This window comes from Crocuta crocuta, unplaced genomic scaffold (genome assembly GCF_008692635.1).
Source record: "Crocuta crocuta isolate KB4526 unplaced genomic scaffold, BGI_CrCroc_1.0 scaffold290, whole genome shotgun sequence".
Classification (NCBI taxonomy): Eukaryota; Metazoa; Chordata; class Mammalia; order Carnivora; family Hyaenidae; genus Crocuta; species Crocuta crocuta.
The window spans coordinates 6,190,954-6,210,296 of NW_027527429.1; the positions used below are offsets into that span (position 1 = coordinate 6,190,954).

A 19,343-nucleotide genomic window follows, 5' to 3' on the forward strand; every position below is an offset into this window, starting at 1 on the left:
ACTCACCAGGGCAGGCCTCCCAACCCGTGGAAAGGACCCACTGAGTGCTACCCAAGCAGCTTCTTCATATCCAGTGGGGGTGGGTGAGGTCGGGCCTCTGCACTCCCCCCAGCACCCAGAGTGCCCTTGCAGCTCTGCGGAGCCCACGGTGGGCTAGCGCCCCTTTGTAACATCTGGGTCCCGAAAGGACCCACCCTGTGCTCTTCAGATTATCAACAGCAAAAGCGTTGTTGGGGGGAGGCCTCCAGATCTCAGCCATTTTGGGGACAGGTGATACTGAGAGCAGTTTGCTACTGAGATCTCACAGGCATCTTGGCTGAGTGCCGAAAGCACGTGGCCCCAGAGACCTGACTGCGGAGTGTGGACGCCTTACCCGCCAAGCGCCGATCTGCCAGGACTGTTCCGACTCCTGGATCCTCTCCTCAAAGTCATGGAGCACATTCAGCACTGTCTTCACCTGGCCACGGGCACACAGGCCGAAGCACAGAATCACGCCCTGCGGGCAGAGCCAGCCAGCAGGGGTGAGGGCAGCGTGCAGCGACCAGACGAGGAGCCCCCCTCCACGTACACATGCACACAGGCACAAGCATGAACTCCCCTATGCACACACAGGTCCACACACAGGCATGCACACACACAGGCACACACATGCACACACTCACCAGTACACATATGCATGCATGCACTCATGCACATACACACATGCGTGCGCACACACACCAGTACACACACGCGCGCACACACCCGTACACATATGCATGCATGCCCACATATACATGCATGTACACAGAGAGATACATACCAGTACACACACATGCATATACACCAGTACACACATGTGTGCATACACAGAGACATACCAGTACACACACACACGTACACACCAGTACACACATGTATGCATGCACTCATGCACGCACACAGCAATACACATATCCATCCACACATGCACGAGTATGTACACACATACACACATATCAATACACATATGCATGCACAGACACACACCAGTAAACACACACATGCACGCACACACACCAGTGCACACATGCTTACACACATGCCAGTACACACATGTATGCACACGCACCAGTACACATACACACACCAGTACACACATGCATCTACACAGAGACACACCTGCACACACACCAGTACACATATGCATGCACACACCAATACACGTGTGCGTGTGTACACACCCCAGTACACACATGCATGCACATGCACCCACACAGCTGTACACACAAGTATGCACGCACACACACCAGTACACACATGCATGCGCACACACACACACACGCACACACACAAGCATGCACGCATGCACATGCCCATACCTCCAAGGGACCAGAGGGGTCTGGTGGATGGGGGCGGGGGCGGGCTGCAGGGCACCCTCACCTCCCGGTCGAAGTCATTGCCATAGTCCGTCTTGTACAGCAGGTCCAGCAGCAGCACCCCCACCTTGTCAGCCTCCAGGCCCGTGGCCAGTGTGAAACCCAGGGCCCGATACAGAAAGCCCTGGAAAGGCAGAGGAACAGAGAGAGCCTCGAGCCTGTCTACTCCGCCCCTGGGGTTGCTGCCGTGGGAAGTTCCCTACAAAGCACTCTAGATTTTTTTCTTTAATGCACAGATATCTGTGCATTTTGTACACTCTTTAAAATACACGTCCAGGTTATTCTGGAGCGTTGGGCTGCTTGCGGGCAAGCGTATTATAGTGAGGGACCAAATTTCCCTCCTGTGGAAGTCAAACCAATTTCAACTCACACTAACCAATCTATGAACACTGATTTCCCCACTTTCCTGTCACATAGGACGTGACCAGCGAGAGGCGGAACAACCACGTTTTCCTGTGTTTCTTTGCTTATTAGCCATGCTGATCACTTAGCACATTCTCAACATCCAGACCCTGAATCCCTTCTGTATTCTTTCCCCATTTCCTGTTGGCTTATTTCACCTGTTTTCTCTTTTATTCATAAGAGCTTTGTGTGTATATTTGGAAAAATAATAAAAACAAACATGTATTATTTCATTTAACCCACACAGCAACTCTAGACTATAAATGCAGTTGCTGTTTTGGGAGATGGAAAACCAGGTGGGGCAGAGCCAGTATCTAAAACCAAGCCAGGTCTGGGTGGCTCAACTGGTTAAGCATCCAACTTCAGCTCAGGTCAGGATATGGTGGTTCGTGGATTCAGGCCCCACGTCGGGCCCTGTGCTGACATCTCAGAGCCTGGAGCCTGCATCGGATTCTGTGTCTCCTTCTCTCGCTGCCCCTCCTCCATTCATGCGCTGTCTCTCTCTCTCTCTCAAAGATAACATTAAAACATTTAAATATTTTTAATAATAATGTATTTGATTATGTATGTACATTGTGTTGTTACTTTGAATGGGATCTGTTTTCATCATGTTTTGTTTTTGCTTTATTTGTATGTGGGAAAAATCATGGTTTCTGCATATTGATTTTGGGAGAAGACTGGCTCTGACGATGGGGACTGTCAGTCTGGAGGGTACTAATGGCCACCTTGCTCCTACTGAGGGTGCCAGCTGAGCGGTGAAGAGACGGGAGCATCCTGGCGACGTTCCTTATGCCATCATATCCAGCTGTACCTTCTTAAGTTTTCTGAGCCAATAAAATCCTACTTACCTAGTTACTTTCCCTAAGCTAGCTGATTTATTGAAATATGGTTGAGTTCTATGCATTTCCTTATTAACTACTATATGCAACTTTCTTCAAAAGGACATCTGCCCTTGGGGCACCTGGGTGATTTAGTTGGTTAAGCATCTGACTTCAGCTCAGGTCATGATCTCATGGTTCTTGGGTTCGAGCCCTGCATCAGGCTCTGTGCTGAAAGCTTGGAGCCTAGAGCCTGCTTTGGATTCCGTGTCTCCCTCTCACTCTGCTCCTTCCCCGACTCATGCTCTATCTCTCTCAAAAATAAACAAACATTAAAAAAAAATTTTTAAAGGATATCTGTCCTTAAATTGACATTGGGTAGGATCTTACACCTGCAAATTTACGTTTAGCTATAGAAGATTATCTGTAAGATATACTTGCTTTTTGTTATTTAACATATTCCCCTACAAAAGCTATTTGAACAAACATAATTTTTGGTTGATACCTGTAAAACCTTTTCTTAGGTATCTTCATTGAGATATAATCCACATACCATAAAATTAACCCATTTAAGGTTTACAAATCCAATGGTATATTCACAAAGTTGGGTAACCATCATCACAATCTAAATTTAGAACATTTTTATCACCCCTAAAAGAATGTGTCCCATTGGCATCACTGGACATTCCCTGAAGCTTTCCATCTCTAAGAAGATCTACTTCTTAGATCTTCTTTCCATCTCTAAGAAGATGGAAACCACAGATCTACTTTCCATCTCTAAGAAGATGCCTCTTCTGGACATTTCAAGTAAACAGGATCATATAAATGTGGTCATTTGCATTCCTTTGCATCTGGCCTCTGTCACTTTGCATAATGTCTTCAAGGGTCATCCTTTCTGTACCATGAATCAGTATTTCATTCTTTTTAACAGCTGAACAATATTCCATTCTACAGATAGACCATACTTTATTTATTCTTTCATCCACTGGTGGACATTTGGGTTGCTTCTATGGTTGGCTATATGAATAACACTACTATGAATATTTATGTACAAGTTTTTGTGTGGATGTATGTTTCCACTTTCTGGGCATATACAACTAGGAGTAGAATTCCTAGGTCTTACAGTAACCCTATATTTAACATCTCAAGGAAATAACAGACTGTATTTCAGAGCCACTGCACCATTTTCCATTTACACCAGCAATATTTGAGTGTTCAAATCTCTCCACATTCTTACCAACCCTTGTTTTTATCTGTCTTTTTCATTACAGCCATTCTAGTGGGTGTGAAGTAGTATGTCCTTGTGGTTTTGATTTGCATATCCCTAATGGGAATAATCTTGACCATTTTTTCACATACTTATTCACTATGTATGTACCTTCTTTGATGAAATGTCTATTCATATCATTTGCCCATTTCTAAACTGGCCTGTCCTTTTGGTATTGAGTTATAAGAGTTCTTTATATATTCTAGACACAAGTCCCCTATCAAGGATTTAATTTACAAATATTTTCTCTCATTCTGGGTGGTGTCTTTGCACTTTCTTGATGGTTTGATTTTCAACATACAAGTTTTTAGTTCTGATGATGTCCTATTTATCTACTTTTTCTGTCACCACTTGTGTCTTTGGCGTCCTATCTACAAAGGCTTTGCCCAAAATCAGTTGACAGCATATGTGAGGTCACTCTACACTCTTGATTCTCTTACATCAATGTGTCTGCCCATCCTTAATGCCAGCATCACATTGTCTTATTCACTGCAGTTGTATGTAAGTCTTGAAATTGCAAAGTTTGAGTCCTCCAACTTTGGTCTTTCTTTTAATCATAATTGTTGGCCATCCTGGGCCCTTTGTATTCCCACATGAATTTTAGGAGTAGCTTGTCAATCTCTGAAGAGGGAGAGAGAGAGAGAGAGACAGAGAGACAGAGAGACAGAGAGAGAAAGAAAGAAAGAAAGAAAGAAAGAAAGAAAGAAAGAAAGAAAGAAAGAAAGAAAGAAAGAAAAAGGGAGAGAGGGAGGGAGGGAAAGAGAGAAACAAACAAACAAACAAAGAAACAAAGAAAGAAAGAGGGAGAGAGAGAGAAAGGTAGAAAGAAAGAAGAAAGAAAGAAAGAAAGAAAGAGAGAGAGAGAGAGAGAAAGAAAGACAGAAAGAAAGAAAGAAAGACAGAAAGAAAGAAAGAAAGAAAGAAAGAAAGAAAGAAAGAAAGAAAGAAAGAAAGAGGGAGGGAAAGAGAGAAAGAAAGAGAGAAAGAGAGAGAGAAGGAGAGAGAGAAAGAGAAAGAAAGAAAGAAAGAAAGAAAGAAAGAAAGAAAGAAAGAAAGAAAGAAAGAAAGAAAGAAAGAAAGAAAGAGAAAGAAAGGCCAGCTGGGTTTATGACAAGGATCACAATGAATCTATGGATAGATTTGGGTAGCACACCATCTTGACTATATCATCTTCCAGGTCATGAACATGGGATCCTTTCTGTTGATTGAGACCTTCTTTGATTTCTCTCAACTATGTTCATAGTTTTGTAAAGATCTTCTTGCAACAAAATATACATACAATACATGGTCATGAGCCAGTAGCTGGATGAGTCAGATGTGTGGAATGACATCCAGCAATCTCCCAGAGGGGCTGGGGACAGTTGAAGTCCAGCTCCGGACCCAGCCTGCCCACTCTTTCTTTCTTTGTCCCCCTCCTGGCCTCATCTTCTTCACAGCCAAGCTAGAACCCAGCCACTCCTTTAGCCTTCTGTGGTTCAATGCCATCCTCACCATTTTCACTATTTATCAAAACCTAACCAGACATCTCAATCCTTGCTCGTCGGACTCTGCTAGGAGACCACTTCAGGTGGAAAGTGAGATGAAGGATGGGGAAGCTGGCGACTGGAGGAGACCCCCAGCTTCCACAAAGCAGGCTTTTAAAGAAAAATAACACAAAACAAGAAACAAAAACCCACTGGCCCAAACCACCCACCTCTCCTCCCAGAACCCTGCGGACAGCCACAGGCACAGCTGGTCTCACCCACAGTGCGAGCCTCCACCCCACCGTCCCTGGAGTCCCCTCCCTGTCTGAACTGTCCTGAAGCTGTGAGGACAAACCTTCTCCAGGGAGGGGCTGTCGAAGCTTTCGATCTGGTTGTTCAGCTCTTTGCTCAGACGCAGGCTCCAGTTGGAACCCCGAGTCTTCTTAAGGGAGTTTCTCAGAAACTGAGGAGGCAGAAGATGCCGGTGGACAGTGTCAAAGGACCCCAGTCCTGTTCTCTCCCAGGCTTCAGGAGGGCTGTGTGACCTTGAGTGATGACACTCTCTCTGGCCTCCTTCCCCAACCTCTAGATTGCTTGACCCATCTAACCCTGACCCAGGGCTAACATCCTGTGGGGCTGGGAACAGCTGTGGCTCTGGGGCTAGAGAAAGGAGGGTCCCTCTGTGCTGCTTTCCTGAACATGCAATTCCCCAGAATGGAAGGCCCTGGGCTCCCCTGCTGACAGATACAGCTGTGGCCGTGCCTGGTATCCCCCAAGTCTTCTCTGACAGAAGGAGGATGTGTCCTCCACGGGCTCCTAAACTCTCCACATGCTGACCCCACCAAAGGCCCTCCCGTGCACCCCACCCCTTTCTCCCGGCCTGACCTCGGCAAGCTGGATCACGTCCTCACCTGAACCAGCTTGTCTTCCCAGGTCTTCTGATTCCAAGTAAACTCAGTGTGTTCTGCAGAAAGAAGGCCCATAGGTGCCACTTTCTCCCCCTTTGCCCTCTGGGTCGGCCTCCTTGGTCAGGCATTCGAAGCCCTCTGTGGATGGGCTCAGGACTTGCTGCCGTTTCCCTCTCCATTTCAAGCCCGGTGATTGGTACGCCAGCAGGCACGCAGAGAGGGGGGGACCCCGGGCAACTCACCTTCCAGGTACTTGACCAGCAGTGGGATCTCCAGCTCCCACATGTCAGCCATGGAGGGCGCGATGCTCTGGCTCAGGGTCCTCAGGAGGTTGAGCATGGCTATCCCACGCCCCTCCCCCTTGTAGGGGGAAGACATCAGCACCTGGGTTGGGGGGGACCAAGATGCTAGTGGGGCCCTGCCCCGGGCTGGGCAGCCCCACCCAGCCACTTTGTTCCCAGAAAGGAGAAGAGAGACAAGATCATGGGCTTTGTCCCCACCCCAGGCTTCTGCGGAGCGTGGAGTAACGCCCAGAGTCAACACAAGTCGCAGAATGCATGCATGCATGCATGCATGCAGGACCCCCCCGGGGAAGGCGGGCCCTTGGCAGTGTCCGGGGGCGCAGAGGGATGTGGGAGCATGTCCTCACCAGGCCCCTGGGCATCCAAGCACAGAGTCCCTACTGCATCTACCCAAGAGGAATCAAAGGGATTCCTGCTAAGTGTCTAGCTCCCTCCTCCCTCGGAGGGGCTTTGGGAATTAGGACCTCAAGGGAGAGATGCCACAGGACACTGGCCTCAGGCAGCCCGGGGCACAGCCTGGGTAAGCCACTCACCAGGAGACGGGCCAGCAGTTTCTGGGGAGCGGGCAGATCCACTGAGGAAGAAGGAGATGTGAACCTGTGAAGCTGCCTGGTTACCACCAGGACATGCCCAGGCTCCCATGCCCCTGTGCCCCTGAGAAGGGCTTTGCCCCAGAAGGAACTTATCCAACATCATCCCATTGCCCCTAGAACAGAGGATGAGTTGGCTCAGGGACCAGTGGTATGTCCACAAAGAACATCATCTTAATTGGCCAATTCTAGGAAGAAGGGAGAATCGTGCTTTGGACTGGAGCTTAGAAGAAGTCGGGGGGTGGGACAGCCCAGCGCCCAAGGGAGGTCATGAAGAAGACCCTTCACCATTTGCTGTCCCTGGGTCTTAAAGGGCTCCTAAAATCACACTCACCACCAGCGTTCGCCCATCCAGCAAAGTCCCAGGCCCATGAGAACAGCCCCCTTGGAATATCAATGTCATCCCACCCTTAGGTGGGGATAGTCACTTCTTGGAGACTCTGACATTGACAGTGCAGCATCAGGTTTACAGAGGACATCCACGGGACCCAGAGAAGTTACATGCAGAGAAAGGCTGAGCCTCCACAGGGTGAAGTTCTAGGAGGGGGTGCAAGGGGAGGGGACATGAGGAGTGACCTGCCAAAGGAAGCCAGGACAATACCTCCTCAGATATGCTAAGGGTGAGCCCCTGGCCTGGCTGTCTGGGCTCCTGGCTGCTTCCCGGAAAACGGGGAGGGGAAACACTGGGAGACACAGAGAGACCCGCCTGCCCCTTGGGCAGCCAGTGCAGGAGTGCTGCCCACCATGTCTGCTCTTGCTGGCCACACTGGCCTCCACATCCTTGGTGTGCAGCTGGCGTTCCGCCAGGTTCGTGAGGCTGATGCAGATGGGGGTCAAGGCCTCGGTGTAATCCGTCTCCATGATGTAGCACAGGAGCCGCAGCCAGAACTCCTGGGTTGGGGGGAGGGGGACATGATTGGCTGGGGCATCTGTACCCACATGAGGAGATCCGTCGGGCTCACCCCTGGCCTATGGGTCCAGGACCTGCTCTAAGCAGGTGCTCGATGGGCTGTAGCAACCATTAATCTTCTCATTCTCTCTGTTATTAAGATAAGTCACCCTTGGACAGGGATTTTCCAGCCCAGAGTCTCACAGAATGGACCGTGATTCCCTCCTGATGCTCTCATGGTAAATTTCTTCTACTTCTTGCTCTATCACATTGCATCACAATGAAAAGTTGACATACATTCACCTCTTAAGCTTGTGACCTTCTTGGGGTGACACAGAGCCAGTGCAGTATAAGCCTCATGTCTTCACGTGCTAGGAACTCAATGGATGCTTGTGGAATTAAGCAATTAAAATCATGTCTACACACACACACACACACACACACAAACACACACACACACACACACCTGGACAGAAGGGGCTTTAAGGTAATAGACACGTTTCTGGCAACAAGTCAATAGAAGAAACAGCACAGAGTTCTGGGCATGCACCATTGCCCGCCCTCCCCCCCACCCCAAGCCTGGTGTGGGACAGACATAAGTCAAGCTGTCAGCTGCAGGTGACCACTCACATTGGTCATCCCACTGACAGAAGAGGTTATGATCCTCACGGTGTCCATGGTGACTTTGTGGACCATCTTCTCCTCCAGGTCCCTCTGATAAAAGCTTTCTCGGCGATTGGTCTGGAAGGCAGAACCAGGGGGTCACTGCTTGTTGGCTGGAGGGGGCTTGCTGCAGCCTTCAGTGTGGTCTCCTTGCCCCCGTGAGGCTCCATGCCCCGGTTTTCCTAGATTTCCCACCGGGCATGATGGCGCACACCTTTACCTACAGCCTACTGTGTGTCTCTGTACCTGTATTATGAACACAGACTCACGCAGGTCAGGTTCAAGCACAGACACCACAGGCAGATTCTTTCCTCGATGCTTTGGAAACTGCTTCCAAAGTCCAGCCGCACCACGGTCTATATATCAGGGTCACTCACCAGTTTGTAGGTGGAGAGAGTCAGCTGCACAGACACGTACTTCAGGCCCCAGCCTTTGATCCTATCCTGGTAGCCAGACAGAGCCAACTGGCCGATAATGCGGAGAATAGCCATCCTCACCTGCGGGGACAGGGCAGTGAGCAAGCTGGGGATTGGATGGGTGCTGGGGGTTGGGGGGCTCAGCACCTAACACGGAATCCTGTGACATGAGATGGCCAGGACTCTGTGGTGCTCTGGGTGTGAAGGAGCCTCAGGGGCTACTGCCCACTCTGTCCCCCATCCCCTGCCTCATCCAGGGGCTCCCACTCTGCAGCAGGCCCACCCAGGAGCCTTATGTGAGTCCCCCAGAGACACGGAGCACACCCCCTTCTAGAGAGGCTGCTCCATCCTCAGGCAGCCCTGGTGGGGACAGCCTGACTCTTCTCCTGGGCTCCCCCAGGCTTGGGTTCAGGCTGGCTATGTGAGGGCGGCACAGAACAAACTATTCTCTCTTCGTTTAAGAGCATCCACATTTTGAGAACAGAGTGGCCTAAGTCTCCAGCCCAAATCCCACCCCCATGCCCTCTAGACCCTTGCCCTGCTGGGCGTGCAGCGGCCTCCAGGACCTATAGCCAGAACTGAAGCTACATTCCAAGGTGACCGTGGCTACAGTAGAGACTGGACTGTGGGGGCGGGGCTTTAGCCTTTATTTGGAGGGTGCAAGGTGCATTCCTCAGTTGCTTCTTTCTTTTTTTTTTCTTCCTTAGTTTATTGTCAAGTTGGTTTCCATATAACACCCAGTGCTCATTCCAACAAGTGCCCTCCTCCATGCCCATCTCCCCCCTTCCCTTCTCCCCCACCCCCCCTCAGCCCTCAGTTTGTTCTCGGCATTTAAGAGTCTCTCATGGTTTGCCTCCCTCCCTCTCCCCCACCATTTCCCCCCTTCTTCTCCCCCACGGTCCTCCGTTAAGTTCCTCCTAATCCTCCTATACGTGCAAATATATGGTATCTGTCCTTCTCTGCCTGACTTATTTCGCTCAGCATAACACCCTCGAGTTCCATCCATGTTGCTACAAATGGCCAGATTTCATTCTTTCTCATTGCCATGTAGTATTCCATTGTATACATATACCACATCTTCTTGATCCATTCGTCAGTTGATGGACACTTAGGCTCTTTCCGTGTTTTGGCTATTGTTGAGAGTGCTGCTGTGAACATTGGGGTGCGTGTGCTCCTAGGCATCAGCACTCCTGTGTCCCTTGGGTAAATTCCTAGCACTGCTATTGCTGGGTCATGGGGAGTTTTGTTGTTAATTCTTTGAGGAACCTCCATACTGTTTTCCAGAGGGGTTGCACCAGTTTACATTCCCACCAACAGTGTAGGAGGGTGCCCATTTCTCCACATCCTCACCAACATCTAGAATCTCCTGATTTGTTTTTTTTGCAAATGCAGTAAAGGTCTTACAAAACCTTCAGGCCGCCAAGCAGCTCAGGATGAAGCTGGGTTCACGCAGCCTCGCCTCTGTCCAGGGTGCTGGTTGGGAGCCTTCATCGGGAAACTCCAGGTCCTTGAGGAGAGCTGTGGTCCTGTTCCGGGGGCCTCGCACTCCTCCAGAGCCAGAAAGCCAGATTTTCCAGCAAACAGCCTCAGGCAGGCAGCACCCCACCCCTGGGGTGAAGGCCACCCACTGGACTTCCCTCTGTCACCCCCTCTGAGCGCCCCGAACACCATCCCCTTCCGGGTCTCTGCCCTGTTACCTTGAAGCGGCTGTCAGAGAGGGTGTTCTTGACCACCCGGATGGCCAGGCAGATGGTCCTGACATTCATCCTGGGCTCTGAAAGAGGAACACCAGCCTGGAGGGTCACCAGCCTCAGAGCTGGGCTCCAGAAGGGGTGCCCAGGACTCCCAGCGAGACTCCCAGAGCAGCAGGCCTGCCTCCCACCTTCCGCCAGGAGCTGGGCATCAGCTGGCTCATCCACGCCATGCCTCTGACTCTCACCACAGCTCAGGGTGGGAGGCACCTCCCTCAGAAGCCTCACTGGCCACCTCCCTTTCCTCTCAATGTCTGTCCCACCCCAGATGATCCAGGGGAGGGCATTGTTTTTATGCCTCACTCCCTTGGCCTCTGCTTTGTGATTCTTGTTGGAACCCAGCTGGACTCTCCTTGAGAGCAGGGCCCCCACCTACCATCACTTTAGTGCCTTCAGGGGGCAACGTGGGGGCCGGTGCATGGGGGCAGGGAGGCGTGCATAGGCTGCTGAGCACAGCAGTGCAGAGCCTGGGCTCTGGTGCCAGGCTGCCTGGGCTCAGATCCTGTGTCTGCCATGTCCTCGCTATGTGGCCCCAGGCGAATTCCTTAGTTCCCTCTCCGTGTCTCAGTTTCCCTCCCTTTAAAGTGTGGATAATAATAGTACCTCCCTCTCTCACAGAGCTTCTACGAGCAGTCATGAGCTGACACAGTGCTTGACCCACAAGAAGTGCTTCGTAAGTGTTTGCTAGTCATAGAATTGATGACAATCGATTCAAGGAGGAGGAAGATGAAGAGAGGTAAGAAAGAGGGGAGCCTGGGTGGCCCAGCTGGTTAAGCATCTGACTCTTGATATTGGCTCAGGTTGTGATCTTGCCATCATGGGATGGGGCCTCCCATCGGGCTCTGTGCTGACAGCATGGAGCCCACTTGGGATTCTCTTTCTCCCTCTCTCTCTGCTCCTCCCTCCCCCAAAATAAATAAATAAACTTAAAAAGAGAGAGAAAGAGAGAGAGAGAGAGACAGGAAAGAAAGAGCCGTGAGAAGGTTCTGGAAAGGTCCAATATGGACAGAATTATAGTTGGGTACTCAAGTTGACACTACACTCAAGGCTAGATGTGGCTACCAATCAATGCTGGTGAAAGAAAAACAGGAAATCAGGACAAGAGGAAAGTAGCAGGTCACCAGGCACTAAGAGAGCATGTTACAATTTTGAGTTTTTATCTGCAAAATAGAAACTTTCTCTCTGATTTTAAAAATAATGTGTTCATTGCAAAACTAAAAGGTAGCCACTCAACAGTTTGTGTCCTTCTAAACCCACTGAGGCAAAACTAAGCATAGAGGTTTCTTGCAAGTCGTCAAGGTCATGCTACATCTACCGCCCCACACAGTACTATTACACTTAATACAGAGAGGGCTTCTTTTCCATGAAAAAATACAGATTGATTATATTCTTTATGGTTGAGTAATATTCCACTAAGTGTATATACTATTGTTCATTCCAGAAATTTCTTATAGAAAAGCAAGTAGGGTGTTTCTAATGTTTTGCTTTTATGCACGAGGTGCTAATGAACGTCATTATCCAGTTACCTTCAGGGAATTATATCCTTCAGAGAATTGTCAAAAAGTTGGATTGTTGAGCCCGAGTTTTGGTCCCTATCCAATTGAGCATCTAGAATGCTTTATCAACTTACACCCCTGTCAATGATGTACCAGAAGCTAGTTCCTTATTTTTCTAGCACGGGGATTAGCAACGTATAACCCACAGGCTAAATCCAGACCAAAGCCCATTTTTTGTAAATAAAGTTTTATTGGCAGACAGCCCAACTGCGCAGTTTATGACACCTTTTACACAGTTGAGTAATTGTCACAGAGACCATATGGCCTATAAAGCCAAAAATATTTTTACTATCAGGCCTTTTACAGAAAAATGGCCAGGCCAACTCTAGTCATTATTATCTCTGTCCATCAGATAAATTTGTATTTCTTTTGGGGCGCCTGGGTGGCTTAGTCAGTTAAGTGTCCGACTTTCGCTTAGGTCATGATCTCGCGGTTCGTGGGTTCGAGCCCCGCGTCAGGCTCTGTGCTGACTGCCAGCTCAGAGCCTGGAACCTGTTTCAGAGTCTGTGTCTCCCTCTCTCTCTGACCCTCCCCTGCTCATGCTGTCTCTCTCTCTCTCCTAGAAACAAGTAAAATTTTTTTTAAAAAATTTGTATTTCTTTTAAGAGAAAGGTTTACTGTCAGCAGAATGTGCTTCATGTGGAGTTGCCCAGTCTGCGCACTGCACAGGGCACCCAGCTGAAGGACTGAACAGGAGCAGCCATGCTCTTCTCACCAAATCATGAGCCTGTGGGGCCACACGCTCCCAGCAAGAGGTGTCGTGTTCCAGTTCACACAGAGGCGCTGTCTGAGCTACTGCCTCGGTTGGGGACAGTATTTCCCTTCTGATATCAGGGCCAGCGTTCCAGTTTGGGCCTAGGGGTTTAGAATCAGCAGTTTCGACTATGAATTGGGCACTGAGATTTAGAATCAGGACTTTCGACTGCCTTTGGGCATTGGGACAGTGGGACTTTAAGGCCACACCCACGTGATATAACTAGGTCTTACATAAAGCCTTTGATTTAGCTTTTGGGGGGTAGTTCTAAGATTCAAAGTTAGAAATTCTGACTCAGGTGGAAGCCAGGATTCAGGGTTTGAGGACACAGTTGGGGGAGGGGGGCATGGGTCACAGTGCTGCTTAGGTTCAAGCATAGAAAATGTGAAGCGATAGAAAACCGGGAGTCCCCGGCCCAGCCAGTAGTGTCTACAAAAGAGGAACTGCCGAAGGTCCAGACATGCTGAGACACGCTTCCCCCGACTACCACCCGCCTCCTGGCCCTGCTCACCATCTGCGCTCACCACTGCCCTAATCAGGGTCAACGTCCCCACACGAACGGCCTCTTTGCTCATTTCCATCTGACTGAGGAAGAACTTCATCAGCTCCTTGGGGTAGGACCGGGCTGCAGGGAGAAGGCTGCTTTAGTTATGTCCCCACTGGGCTAGATGGAGCCAGAGGAGGCAGCCCTGAGCCCAGGCCTCCCGAGGGGCGGGGACACCCCGCTCCACACACAGCCCACCTGGCGGGAGCCTCACCGAGGGCTATGAAGCAGTGTACGATCTCCGCCAGGTTTTGGCTGCTATGCTGCTGCTGGGCTGGAGCCTTGGCACACACCTGGGAAGGGGGCATGTGGGGCGGGTGGTGAGGTCACAGCCAGAGACGGGATGCAAGTGCAGGGGCTGCCCAGCCTGGCCCGTGGCAGAGCTGCGTGGCCAACCAACGCCTGGAGCACACCACCCCCACTCCCCCCGCCGTGGGATACTAGATGCAGGCTCCACAGCCACGACACCTGCCACGGCCCACTCCCAAGTGCTCCGCCCTGAGAATGCTGGCGTCCGGCCAAGCTCGCCGACCTCACCTGGACATGCAGCTCCGTGAAAATGGTGTGTAGTTGCATTTGAGGGACGGGGGTGCTGGTGATGACTGACATTTCCAGGATCTGTCTCAAGACCTGTGACAGATGGGCAAGTGTGTCAGAGTCTAGACTCTTGTGACTCAGAGTGGCTCTTCAGCCAGCGGTATCAGCATCTCCTCTGGGAGCTAGTTAGAAATGCAGCCTCTCAGGCCCTTCTCCAGACCTGCTGAATCTGACCCTGCGTTTCAACAAGCCCCTAGGTAGGCTGTTCCTGTGCACAGTAAAGCTTGGGAAGTGCTGTGCTGGGCCACTGAGCATGGCATTCAAGGCCCTCTTCCCTTTCTCTCCTATCTACCTGGAGGTGCATCTCATTCTTTAGCCAGAATGATCGACGGATGGCCCCCTAAATCTACCACATTAATTTCTGTCCCTTGCTCTCGTCACGCCTCATCTGTAGATGGGTGAGCCCCCTTGCAGCCCAGGTCACACTTCACTCAGAACCCTGCTGAGACTCCGACTCATGCAGGCTAAGGGCTGTCGTGGGTTAAAGGGTCCCCTGAAAATTCATGGACACCCAGAGCCTCAGAATGTGACTTTATTTGCAAATGAGGCTTTCCAGGGGTGCCTGGGTGGCTCAGTCGGTTGGGCATCCAGCTGCAGCTCAGGTCATGATCTCAAGGTTTGTGAGCTCAAGTCCCACATCAGGCTCTGTGCTAACAGCTCAGAGCCTGGAGCCTGCTTCAGATTCTGTGTCTCCCTCTCTCTGCTCCTCCCCCACTCATGCTCTCTCTCCATCTCTCAAAAGTAATTAAACATTTTTTTTAAAAATTTTTTTAAAGAAAATGAGGCTTTCCACATGTCATGAGGTAAGGAAGGGTCCCAGATGAAATCAGCCTGGATTTAAGATGGGTCTGAGTCCAACAACCAACGTCCTTATATGAGGAGAAGACACAGAGAAGGGACCACGTGAAGATGGAGGGGGACCATGGAGGGATGCGGCCACCAGCCAAGCAATGCCTGGGGCCGCCAGGAGCTGGAAGAGGCAAATAATAATAATAATAATAAAGGATTCCTGCCTAGCGCCTTCAGAAGGAGCGGAGGCTGGACCTGGGACCCAACGCTTCTGCTACGTGGAGCCGCCCGCCTCACGGTTCTCTGCAATCACAGCCCTGGAAACTAACATACAACCCCGCCGCGGCCTCCAACGCCCTTTGGGATCTCGTCCCTTCCACCTGGGACAGCGGTGTTTGTTTCTCGAAAATCCAGCGAGTGCAGAGCCCCAACTCCTACCCAGGCGACACCCCCGCCCGGGCCCCAGGCCTGCGGCCCCTCACCTGCGTGACGAAGAGGGCCTCCAGGCCGCCCCGGTACTCCGCCAGCAGGAGGGGGATGTAGTCGTACAGCTGATCGCGGAGGTCGTCGTTGGGCAGGAGGAGGCTCAGCATGGGCTTCAGGGACTTGATGACCCCCAGCTTCACCTGCCACAGAAGCCCGGGAGCCCCAGCAAGGCCCTGGGATGTCACCCCATCCAGAGAGTCCAGGACACATGACAGGGAGGACTTGGGAGTAGTCGGGGTCCCGCCCAAGACCCCCACAGGCAGGCAAAGAGGCCAGACTGTCCCTGCAAGTCCCGGCTCTGTCTCTTGGGAGAACCTCTCTGAGCGCCTCATTTCCTCATTTGTAAAACGGTCCTATGGCACAGAGTTGATGTGGGAATAGCTCCTCTAGGTAAAACGCACCGTAACAGGGACCCTCCTCCAGCGACTCCGGGGGTCTTCCTCAAGCCAGCCCCCTGGGGCCCCAGGGCCGGTGCAGGTCAGTGCCTCCACTGATCAGGCCACTGTCTCTCTCTCTCTCCCTCTGGGGTTCTGGGAATGAGGCTGGACCCAGCGGTCTCTCAGCCTTCCCGGCCACACAGGCTGGGGAGCCATGACCCCGGGGGGGGGGGGGACCACAGGACCCCCTGAGAAGGGTGCTTCTCACCTCAGGGTTGTGGTTCCTGAGCCACACGGTCACAAAATAGCGATACATTGGGAACAGCTTCATGGCAAACTGATCTTCCGTCATCACAGGGTACACGCTACCCTCTAGGTGCTTCAGGTAAAACTGTACCGTCTCGCAGAAGGTCTCCATGGCTATGGAGCGGGGGGGAGGGGAATCGGGGGGTGAGCCCCGAGGGTCAGGAGCCAGACAAGGCCTCCCCGGGACCCCTGTCCCAGGAGGGGGCCTTCACACGCTTCTGTAACCAGCAGGTGACTGGGATGGCCTCAGACAGCCTAGAAAATGCCTTTCTTCCGCACATGCTCTCTGCCCTCCCAATTTTTATCTGCTGTGTGTAAGGGTGGCTGTTAATCATACAGGTGGTGTGTCCAGGCCCCACTCCTTGAGATTCACGTACAGGGGTCAAGGGTACGATATGACTCCTTACTCGCAGCCCAAGGACCATCCTGCAGAGGGCAGTGAGCACGTTTCATTTGGGACCCTCAAAAACACTTAAGAAATGAAAACCGGGGCGGGGTGGGGGGTGCCTGGTGGCTCAGTTGGTTAGGCGTCAGACTTCGGCTCAGGTCGTGATCTCCCAGTTCGTGAGTTCGAGCCCCGCGTGGGGCTCCATGCTGACAGCTCAGAGCGTGTAACCTGCTTCAGATTCTTTTTCTCCCCCTCTCCCTGCCCCTCCCCTGCTCACACTCTGTCTCTGTCTCTCTCTCTCAAATAAACACTAAAAAAATTGTTTTTAAAAAAGAAAGAAATCAAAACCTGGGGCAAGGAGATCAGACTATAAATCGCATCAGAGACCAGAGCCATTTTCCCTGGTCCTCTCTCCTGTGAACGTCCCATCATGCTTCTCCGGCATCCTCCCAAAACGCTTGAAGCAGAGCCGGCTAAACCGAGTCACAGTGACAACTTCCTCCCGCTAAGCCGTGTTCCCTTGAAAGCACTGGCCGCGGTTCAGCCGCCTGGGCCCCCCAAGAGCCGGCCAGGGGCCACACGAAGCAGGAGACGGGACGCCGTCCTGCTGAGCACCCCCTCCAGCCTGTTTGCCCCGGCCCTCGTCCGCGGGCCCAAGCAGGCACGTACCGCTGCAAATCGCCTGGCGCATCTTGGCTTCGTTGGCGAGTCTCAGCATCGTGAATATGGTGGCCAGCGTGATGCCCATGTACGGCATGAACTCAAACACTGCGTGGGGGGCGAGAGGCGGCAGGGAGTTGGGGGCGGTCAGCAGGGACAGGCAGAGAGGACAAGCCCGCCTCCCGCCACCCCCGGCCCCCTGCGGAGCGGAGCCGAGCGGGTGGCTGGGCCCCAGGCCGGAAACAAGTGAAGGGCAGAAAGCAGGACAGGAAGGAGACGGGGACGGGAGGAGGAGGGGCAGGGGGAGGAAGAGCCAAGACCGACCACAGGGAGGGGCCGGCAGAGCAGAAGGTCAGGGAGGGGACACTCAGTGTGGCTCCTGGATAGATGCATGGCTCTTTACGTCCCACTATGTCCTGGATGAACGAAGACACAGGGAGACAGCCAGCAGGAAAGGGGGACCAGAAGAAGGCAGCAGGTGGGCGGAGAAAGGAAGGAACCCGAGGGAGGGGGAGGGGCAGAGAAGAGGTGGTGCTGGGGGAAGAGAAACAGGGGACAGGCCACCCTCCAAGCCTGGCCCTCCGTCGGCCACCAGCCCCCCACCTGCGTGCACCCCTCTGGCCGTCATCTCAGAGCAGCTGGTCCCCTGCCCCCTGACCCCCCCCCGCCCCCACCTGACCAGAGCCCACGCAAAACAGGACACGCTGGCCCCTGGGCCCTTCCCGAGTCACCACCGTCACACTGTCCCCATCTCCCTGCCATCTCCTATGTTGGGCTTCTCTGGGCTGGGTTTTGTCCGCCTCCTCTCCTTTCTCTGCATCTGCTCGGCAGGTGGGGACGGCTTGGAGCTCCCCCCAAACACTAAGACCCTGGGAGGAAGGCCCCTCCCGCACCTGCCCTCGAACCCCACATCCGCCCATCAGCTGGCCGCCCGGGCCCTCCCCTCGGGCGTCTCAGAGGAATGTGAACTTGGCGCACCTGCCCTACAGCCAGCTGCTCACACCTGAAGCCTGGGAGCCTTCCTTGGCTCCTCCGTTTCTTCCTTCAGCTCCAGCACTCAGTTCAGCAAGTCCATCAACTGGAGCCTCATCTATCTCGCCGTCTGTGCACCCCTCACCAAATTCGCCCCAGCCTGAGCCACCCACACGACAGCTCGCATGGTCTTTCTGGAGCCGACATGTCACAGGACAAGCCTGCAGCCCTCCAGGGCTCTCAAATAAGGTCCAGACTCTACCACACCCACCAGGCCCTGCCAGCCTCTCTGACCCCAATTCACACCATGTCCCCTGGCCCTAACAATAGCCACAGTGACCTCTCAGTTCTTCAGGGAAACCAAGGGCATTCCCCTGCCTCAGGGCCTTTGCACATGATGTTATTAGTGCAGAACGCCCTCCTGCGTCTGGTTCCTCACACAGATACCATCATCTCATCCCTTCAGGTCACAGCTGAAATGTCACTACCCCAGTGAGGGCCCCACAGAGGTGAGGTCCCCACTCCTGACCTCAGACGGCCCCCAGGCTATTCTCCTCACACTACGTTATATGATCGTATGACGATGGCCGATTTTCTTGTTTACTTGTTTGCCATCCTTTATGGAGGCGGGGCGAGCACATTGTACTCACTGCCACGTGCAGTGGGAGCTCAGCACCTGCTTGTGGAATGAGGGGGTGAGGGGAGGAGGTAAGAGGGGAAAGAGATGAGAACACACACCCTCCCCGAGAGGGAGGGACGTTTGAAGAATGACAGAGGAAAGAAGGGACAGAAATGAGAGGCAGGAACACAGAATCTTAACAGCTGAGGGAGAGGCGGAAACGGGAAGAAGGAAAGGGAAACGAGAAGGAGATGGGTGAAGTGGGAGACTGCGATTACGGAGAGCAGGGGTCGGGGTGGGCCCTGGGTGCTGTGCGGAATTGTCGGGTCATCACATTACACACCTGAAACTAATATTACGCTGGAATGAAAAGAAAACCTTAATAAACATTTAAAAACTAGAAGAGAGAGAAATGGGGCTGGTCGGGGA

The 19,343-nt window shown here is 52.3% G+C and overlaps 1 protein-coding gene across 1 annotated transcript in view; it reads right to left on the reverse strand.

The window, feature by feature from the left end:
• Positions 1-19,343, reverse strand: part of MROH2A (maestro heat like repeat family member 2A) — a 47,435-nt gene that overhangs the window by 21,629 nt on the left and 6,463 nt on the right. Inside the window, exons 6-21 of the mRNA XM_077757648.1 lie at positions 17,333-17,431; positions 16,238-16,389; positions 15,589-15,732; positions 14,258-14,350; positions 13,935-14,013; positions 13,688-13,801; positions 10,813-10,889; positions 9,077-9,196; positions 8,667-8,777; positions 7,891-8,038; positions 7,091-7,131; positions 6,498-6,639; positions 6,259-6,311; positions 5,703-5,810; positions 1,402-1,521; positions 374-496 (exon numbers count right to left, since the gene is read on the reverse strand). Coding sequence (XP_077613774.1) covers positions 374-496; positions 1,402-1,521; positions 5,703-5,810; positions 6,259-6,311; positions 6,498-6,639; positions 7,091-7,131; positions 7,891-8,038; positions 8,667-8,777; positions 9,077-9,196; positions 10,813-10,889; positions 13,688-13,801; positions 13,935-14,013; positions 14,258-14,350; positions 15,589-15,732; positions 16,238-16,389; positions 17,333-17,431 — 1,724 coding nt within the window. The remainder of the gene's footprint in view (positions 1-373; positions 497-1,401; positions 1,522-5,702; positions 5,811-6,258; positions 6,312-6,497; positions 6,640-7,090; positions 7,132-7,890; positions 8,039-8,666; positions 8,778-9,076; positions 9,197-10,812; positions 10,890-13,687; positions 13,802-13,934; positions 14,014-14,257; positions 14,351-15,588; positions 15,733-16,237; positions 16,390-17,332; positions 17,432-19,343) is intronic.